The sequence below is a fragment of the Solanum verrucosum genome, unplaced genomic scaffold, assembly GCF_900185275.1.
Source record: "Solanum verrucosum unplaced genomic scaffold, falcon-dt-bn FXZP01000229.1, whole genome shotgun sequence".
NCBI lineage: Eukaryota > Viridiplantae > Streptophyta > Magnoliopsida > Solanales > Solanaceae > Solanum > Solanum verrucosum.
The window spans coordinates 2,567,346-2,576,336 of NW_026020011.1; the positions used below are offsets into that span (position 1 = coordinate 2,567,346).

General features: G+C 30.4%; 1 protein-coding gene across 1 annotated transcript; it reads right to left on the minus strand.

Annotated features, from left to right (window-relative positions):
- Positions 1-1,084: 1,084 nt before the first annotated feature.
- On the minus strand, positions 1,085-2,530 carry LOC125820327 (blue copper protein 1b-like). Its single transcript, XM_049499766.1, has 2 exons — positions 2,368-2,530; positions 1,085-1,392 (listed from the first exon to the last, which is right to left on the minus strand). The coding sequence occupies exons 1-2, from the start codon at positions 2,528-2,530 to the stop codon at positions 1,085-1,087; spliced, it is 471 nt and encodes a 156-aa protein (XP_049355723.1).
- Positions 2,531-8,991: the final 6,461 nt, after the last annotated feature.

An 8,991-nucleotide genomic window follows, 5' to 3' on the forward strand; every position in this document is an offset into this window, starting at 1 on the left:
TTTTTCTTTTTTTTTTGGGAATAGTTTTTTTCCCGGGAGAAATAGCAAGAGAAGTTGAGGTTTTGCGGGAAATTTTATGGGTCCCATTAAGTGCACAATAATTATATATATTTTCTACTTTGTTATGAATGTATAACAACTAACAATATAATAACAAAACATGGGTTTTCTTATTAGGGAAAAAAAGTTGAGTTGCCAAATATTATTTTTACCAAAATTGGTAAATTGCAAGCTAATAAGTTTTATTATTTTTTTAATTTTTTTTTTTGTGTAAACTCTCTCATGTTTTGTTTATTTAAATGTAAATATTTTTGGAAAATGTTTTCAAATAGATTATTTTTCTTAAATTTAAGAAAAATGATTTTTCTACGTGAAGTAATTAAGAAAACACTTTCAGAATTCTCTTTCAAGCTCACCATTCCAACTCATGATTTGGGATCCAACCTTGACTTGATAAATGACTCCCAATCCTGATCTGAAACTCCACCTTGACTCAGGAGCCTCTTGAATTGGGGTTTAAAATTGCATCTTGAGTCAGAAGTCTCGATGAAGAGTTTGGTCATGATCGGCAACGAGGGTCGGATTTCGAATCAGAAGTTGGGTCTCGAGTTTGGATAGGCATTGATAGGTTGAATTCTAAGTCTCGAATTGAGGTACAAAGTCGTGTTTTGGGTCGGGGTCATAATTCGAGACTCAACCTGACTCTTGACCCCAATTTTGACCTAGGATCCGATTCCCAATCCCAGTCCTAATTCATTATAAGTAATATTATTAATTATTTATAATGTAAATTTTTGTACAATGATATTAAGAAATATCTAATTTAAGGGTAAAAAAATTGTTCAATATTTAATGTAATTCAATATTATTTCCTACTGAATTAGATAGAAGGCTAAATCAACATTATTTTTCTTGTTTTGACAAGTATTTTCCCACTAAAACATAGATTATGTTTCCATTGAAATTCCTTCAAAAACATATTCATCTTCAAAATGCATATAAGCAGACAAATATATCCCTATTACAAATCAATTTTTTTCTATAACCATGATACGTCAGGTTACACGTACCTCGATTAATATTATCAAACAATAATAATCAAGAACATGGCAAATGCAACAACCAACATAGCAACAAATGCAGAATTAAGAGTACTAATCCCAGAGGCAGCAGATGAACCCTCTTTAGCCTGTAGAACGTTAACCGCAACCTTCATCCCTTGTTCGCAGTGATTATTAACTCCACAAAAATACCATTTTTTCCCCGGAGTTTTCAAATCAATCACATCATTTCCCGAAGTTAAGGGTTCAACATTAGCACCTGATACACAGCTCTGGAAGGCAGCTAGATCTGCTTTGTATACATTGTGTGCTCCTTCCTTGTACTTAAATACTGCACCCATAAATTAAACGAGTTTAACTTTTATATACAAACAGTGTAAAAAAAGAGTTACACAATTATGTTGTTTAAAAACCCCGTTACATGTAATATTATATGGCAAGCATAGTTTGATAGCGTACACATAACACATGATATGTAACTAGGTAAGTATCGAGTTTGAGAAAGAAATATTTTTTTGTAATTTGTAATGTATATAACTTTTAGATATTTATTTTACAATATAAATCATCTCATCAAGCCTAAAGTAAAAAAATTAAAGTTAAATTGTTTTAAATATAAAAAAATATGACAATTCTTACTGAAAAATACTGAAACAAAGAAAAGTGTGCCACCTATTAGAACAAAGAAGCTGTGTAACATACTATAATAATAGTTACAACAACAATATGTAAATTTTTTCTTTAAAAAAATTCTGCTCTCAGGCTAGCTAAAAAATAATTACACATAATCCTTCATAAAAATTAAGTGGAATTAGTATAAAAAAAAAAGTAAATTACTAGTACTTGTAACAATAAATTAAAGTGATTATATAATATCCTGTTAATATCACTATCACTACAACAAAAGAGATATTTAGTGGTAATAACTTTTTTTAGTATTGTCATAAAAATATATTTAGCGATAATTGAGAATATCATTATATTTAGAGTCGTTAAAGCTTTTTTAGCATAAATATAAAGTATTGGTTATAAATATCTTTATAAATATAATAACGACAATTATATTATTATCACTAAATAATTGTTGCAAAATTTTTTATTTGTGATAATAATCTACTTTTATATATCCTTAAAAAATAAGGCATAACCTGAGTTGCACAGACTCTTCATTTTTAGTGTCACACCTGTGTCGAACTCTCCCAAAATATATTACTCTGGGGGAATTCGACACGCACTTTTGAAAAGTCCGAACAACATAGGACATAACACATAGTATTATAGGAAGAGAGTAAATTAAATAACATACTTAGTTTATCTCCAACATGAAACTCTTTACTCTCAGACCATGCATTGTAGTCAAATTTGAGTTTCCAACCTTGATCATCCCCAACCAAATGGTCTGTTGCCATAATTGGAACAACAACCATGTTAACAACAATAAGTGCAACCAACAAAGCTTTCAAAGCCATTTTGAAATATTGTTTTTTGAAACTTTTCTTTGTTGATAGAATATTTGTTTTGAAGGATTGCATGTTTAGAAGCATATTTATAGGATGTTAAAATTGGGAAGACAGCCGGCTAATAAACGGCAAGGCTACTTTGCTTCGGGCGTTTATCAGCTATCGTATTATTTGTTGTTGTTATTATATTCTTTCATTTTTATTGTGTTTAACTCTTATACATATTTTGATATGCTTTATATGAATTGAGGGTCTATTGAAAACAGTCTTTCTACTTTTATAAGATAAGAGTAAGACTACATATACATTACCCTTCTCACAAGGTTGATGTCTTTCTTTCAATATTTAATTTAGTGTCAAGTTAAACTACGTCATATTCACGGCAAAGATTAAAAAAATTATTTATAATAATTAGGGGTGTGCATCGGTCGGTTCGGTTGGGTTTTATGTATTATCGGTTCGGTTTATCGGTTTATCGGTTTTCGATTTTTAAATACGTTAAACCAATAACCAAACCAATAAGAGATTTTTTTATCGATTTTCGGTTTATCGGTTTTGGTCTTTAACGGTTCGGTTAAAACAATAAGAAAATACTTATAAAATAAATATATGACTTCTCTAATAAATTTGACGCGACAACACAATAATGTAATGAAAAAACTAAACAAGTGTAACACAAAGAGAAATTAAGAGGAATAGGATTCTTACTTTAGGTTTTGACGTTTTGTATAATGTGAAGTTGTGAACTAAAATTCACTTTGAAGTATGAATTGAAGGCTAAAGGATAAAGACAGTAACTAGTAAACTATTGAGATTACTATATAATATTTATGTACAAGTAAATGTAGTAAATTATTAATCTTAATGGGTTATCGGTTTACCCAATATATAACTCAATATTAAAAATCAATATCGAACCGATAACCTGGTAATTCTTTTTATAAAACCATTAAAAACTGTTAATCCAATAACCCAATAACAATAAATTAATAACACTTTTTTCGATTTAATTTTTGCACACCTCTAATAATAATGATGGTATATAAATCTTAAACTACAATATAAAGAGAATGTGGGTTTTGGTTTTGGGGAAATGTAGAAATGACTTGGTCAAATATATCTGTTTTACTGTTTTTTCAGATATTGCCGAATGCCGCCTCAAAATGTGGACGCGCGCGATAGCGCATATTTCATTCGGTGGCCAGTTTTTGTCTAATTCCATGCGATATCTCTCATTTCTCATTTTCGTTGACCGACTTAAATAGATGATGGAAAAAATCAGTTAGTGTACTAGTACTATCATAAGCGAACTCAGAATTGGAAGACTTTGGGTGCACCAATATCATCTTAATTTAACAATTAACGGATAATGTCGTCTTGAATTGATTGTTAATGGCTTGAACAATATTGAAAATATTAAATACAATGGAATTGGGAATGGTTAAGGTTAGTTAGAAACAAAATAGCTTGCAATTTTAGTCCTGCAATTGTTCACAGTCAGGAAGTAGGTTAGTGAGGACTCGTATTATTTTTTTTGCTTCGGTTATTGTATTATTTGTTGTTTCTGGTGTTCTTTTCTCCATTATTTTCATTGAGACGAAGATCTATCAGAAATAACCTCTTCACCTTCACAAGGTAAGAGGGGGAAGGTTAAGGTTGTGTATGCTCCACTCTCCCAGGCACCCTTATGAAATTACACTAATTAAATATGTTGTTGTTGTTATTTAGAAAATACATGAGATGTAACTTTGCAATTGTTTATGTTTGTAACTGAATGATAGACTTTTCATTGTGCTATATTCCTCTAGGTGAGATATTAAATAATACTATTCACTTTCACGAAGATAAATTTTCAAACATGTGGTACTACTCTTGAGAGTTAAATAAGTTTGGTTAAATAAGTCTATTATGGGGTATAACGTGGATCAACCAAAACAACAATCGTTTCAATAAGATGAAGTGCCATACTTGGGTAGATCAAATAATTATTTGGGCAATCGAATACCATAGATGTTATTTCTATGTTTATGAATATTGATCATTTATCTTATAATATAACATTATTAACATCATTTATCTTATAATATAACATTATTAACATCATTTATCTTATAATATAGTTAAATCAAATACTCTAAGAACTTTTGCTAGAAAAATATCTAATTGTACTATTGGTAGCTATCGGCCCATACTATTGACTTGAGATAACCCCAAACAAATTACAAATTACTAGTAATTATATTATTAATAGCTTGTTTTAGTAAAAGGTTTATTACTATTAAAAGGAAAATTTACTTAAATGTACATTTCGACCATCTAATTTACCAACATGGTTGAAGTATACACAATTGATACACTTTGATTGTATATCTAGTGTAAGGTATGTATATGTTATATGTATATGTATATTATATGTATTACTCATATCATTTATCCATATGTGGGCTCAAGCGTATATGACTAAACTAAAAGTTTTGGTTTATCTCTACAAAGTCCAAAAAAACTAGGCCAATTTTGCTAATATATGTATGTATAAATTTATTTATTTTTTTTTTTTTTTTATTATTATTATTATTATTATTATTATTATATTTTATTTTTTTTGCAAACATAAAAATCATGTGTATGTTATAGATATAGTTTGTATAATTGCGCTCTACAGCAAACTTTATGTTTGCTATATGGAACATCAGATTTGTATAAATAGCTGGCAACCTCTCATTTGTATAAATCGCTGGCAGCCTCTCATTTGTATAAATCGCTGACAGCCTCTCGTTTGTATAAATCGTTGGCAGCTTTGTATAATTATAAGTGTATAGGACGAAAATATATGTATTTGTATTTGTATATACAGTTTTCTCTTGCTTTATACAAACACAAACGCAATTTATACATTTGTGTTTGTATAAAGTGAGAGAGGCGAGGGAGAGTGGTGAGCGAGATTTGGGAGAGTGGAGAGCGAGATTCTTTGAGGAGAGAGGCGAACGAAAAGATATGTATATATAAAGTTTTCTCTCGTTTTATACAAACACAAACATAATTTATACATTTGTGTTTGTATAAAGTGAGAGAGGCGAGAGAGAGACTAGCGAGTGAGACCAGGAGAGTGGCGAGGGAGAAATTTGGGGAGAGAGGCGATGACAAAGTGTTTGCGGATTAAATTTAAATGAAACTGTGATTATAACATTTAATTTGAATTAATATTTTGTTATTTTATACAATTTTCCCATATTATTATCTAGACTAAATCATACAAATAAAAGTGTCAAATATGACTTTTGTATTATTACCAACGGATACATTTAACTATCACAATAAAAAAAAAACCGTTACATAAGTTTTGGAGAATTATAACGTATTCAGACTTCAGTATTGAATTATTACATAAATAATTGCATGAAAGTAAGTTGCAAGTCTAAAATGCACTTTTCCATATTTGCGTTGGCACACATTTTAAAAAATAATAAATAAAAATGTAATTTAGAGGTCCTCATAAAATTTTTACAAAAATTTTATTTAGGTGCTCAAAGATGTCAGATTCATGGGCTGATACATACGAAAAACCAAGAAAGTCGCTTAATTCCTAAAAAATGGTTCGTAAATGCAAAAATATGCGTTAAAAAAATAGTGTGAGTATACGTGATACTTCCACAACTCATTACGGAGGTCCTCATAAAGTTTTTATCAGAATTTTTTTTGGATGCTCCAAAGCGCCAGAACCTTGGGTTAATACGCACAAAAAAAATTAGGAAAGTCACGTAATTTCTAAAAAGTGGCTTGTAAAAGCAAAAATATACATTAAAAAATGATGTGAGAATACATGATTTTTTCCAACTCATCACAAAGGTCATCATAAAAAAATTTCAAAAAAAAAATGTAGGTGCTCCGAGGCACCAGATCCATGTGCTAATACACCTGAAAAACTAAGAAAGACGCATAATTTCTAAAAATGGATTGTAAATGCGAAAATATGCGTTAAAAAATGGTGTGAGTATACGTGATATTTCCTCAACTTATTACGGAGGTCCTCATAAAGTTTTTTCAGCAATTTTTTTTGGGTGCTCCGAGGCGCCCAATCCATGTGCTAATACACACACAAAATCAAGAAAGTTGCATAATTCGTAAAAAAAAATATTTGTAAATGCGAAAATATGCGTAAAAATGGTGTGAGTATATGTGATGATTCCCCAACTCATTACGAGGATCCTCATAAAGTTTTTCAGAAAAAAAAAATTGGGTGCTCTGAGGCACTAAATCCACTGGCTAATACACACAAAAAAAATAAGAAAGTCGCGTAATTCCTAAAAATGGCTTGTAAATGTGAAAATATGTGTTAAAAATGGTGTGAGTATACGTGATACTTCCCCAACTCATTACGGACCCTCATAAAGTTTTTTTTTAAAACAAAATTTGGGTGCTTCGAGGCGCCAGAACCATGGGCGATTACACACGAAAAATCATTAAAGACGAGTAATTCCTAAAAAAAAGGCTTGTAAATGCAAAAATATGCGTTAAAAATGGTGTGAGTATATGTGATGCTTCCCCAACTCATTACAGAAGTCCTCATAAAGTTTTTTCAGAAAAAAAAATTAATGCTCCGAGGCGCCAGATCCATCGGCTAATACACACGAAAAACTAGGAAATTCTCATAATTCCTAAAAAGTTAACTTGTAAATGCGAAAATATTCGTTAAAAATGGTGTGAGTATACGTGATGCTTCCCCAACTCATTACGGAGGTCCTTAGAAAAAAAATTAGGTGCTCTGAAGCGCTAGATCCAAGGGCTAATACATACGAAAAATCAAGAAAGTCACGCAATTCCTAAAAAATAACTTGTAAATGCGAAAATTTGTGTTGATTGAATATTCAAGTATTTAGAAATTCTCTTAAGACTCACCTAGGGTTCCTCTTCTCCAACAAGAACCCTAAAACCTTCAAGTTAAAAATCTGAGATACAAAGAAAATTCTTCCATCCAAGGTTTTTCCATGTTCTTCCACTCTAAGACCTTCCGGGAGCAAGCACCAAGATTCCAAGATCAAAGGTTTTCTTCAAAAAGCTAATGTTCCTCCTCAAGCTCAAGATAAATCAAGTCTCCACCAAAGCTTTCATTCTAAAATCTTCATAATCAGGTATGTAAGGCTATCATAGTGTTGCACTAGTTCGTCCTCACGTCCTACATTTACTTTCAAATCAGTAAAAGAGTAATCTAGGATTATATCCTTAGATTTCAATATTCTTGAGATGAGTTGAAGTTGAGTTCGGAGTTGAATTCCTACTTATTGAATTTTTATTCCTAATTATTGAATTGTTGTATATTGTGCATTGAGATTTCTTGAGTTGATTGTTCAAGTTTATTTTTCAGCATGAATCTTATCCGTTGAGTATTCATTGAGTTCTTATTGAGAATCTTTTAAACAAACGTAAATATTTTAAAATGAGTTATGAGAAAGCAAAGAGGAGTCTTGAGAAAGAGTTTGAAAAATGATTTGAGAAAGAGTATAAGGGAACTAAGTAATCCCAAATGTATCATTTTGTTACATTGTGAAAAGAACTATGATTCATGATTAGTATGATAGTCGAGTATGCCATCAATGTGTAAGCAGTATGACATCTAGATATGCCATCAATGTTTATGCAGTATGACTTCCCGAGTCATCAATGATCAAATCACAATAAAAATTTATTTTAAACTACTTTTTAAGAAAAAAGTAAAGCAGAGTTTGAAGAGAATTTTTTTTAGTAAAGTGTAAGGGAACTAATTGATTTCCAAATGTATTACTTTTACATTGAGAAAGAGGAACTTCGATTTCTAAATGAGTTTATGAGTTCAGAGATACTTCAGAGCATTACATCTTTTAAGAAGGTATTTTGAGTAATTACCTCAAAACAAAAAAATAGTATGTTTTATACATTTGAGCTTGAGTATATATTTATTGAAAGTGGTATTGAGCATTGATATGAGGATGAATTCAGACAATTCAAAATCCTTATAAACCATGTATGCCAACATGGGTCAAGCATCATACTGCTTAGATGAATTGTTATTTTCTTAGTGGATCCATTTAGTTGAGAGGTTCTATACTCCGGCAAAGTATAGGACAGTTCTGACAGCATGGGCTAGACGATGTATCATTATGAGGCTCATAGTGATGATTGTCGGTTAGAGAAACTTCCTAATAGAGTAAAGAGTATTTTATTGTATTTTCATATACATCTTTGAGTTAACATCTTTTACTTGTGAAACTTTAAATAACCTATCTATTGTTTATGATTTACATTGAGTTAAGTATTTCTTTTAGCCTAGATCGGTATTTGTTATTATTGGATTCTTCTGGTAAAAGTTTAATTAATGATTTTTCCATCATGAATTATCGTATATTTCAGTTGAGTTACCGTCATACTTTCAGTTCAGTTTTTTTGTTATTTAGTTATATTACATACTTGTACATTCAATGTACTGACGTCATTCG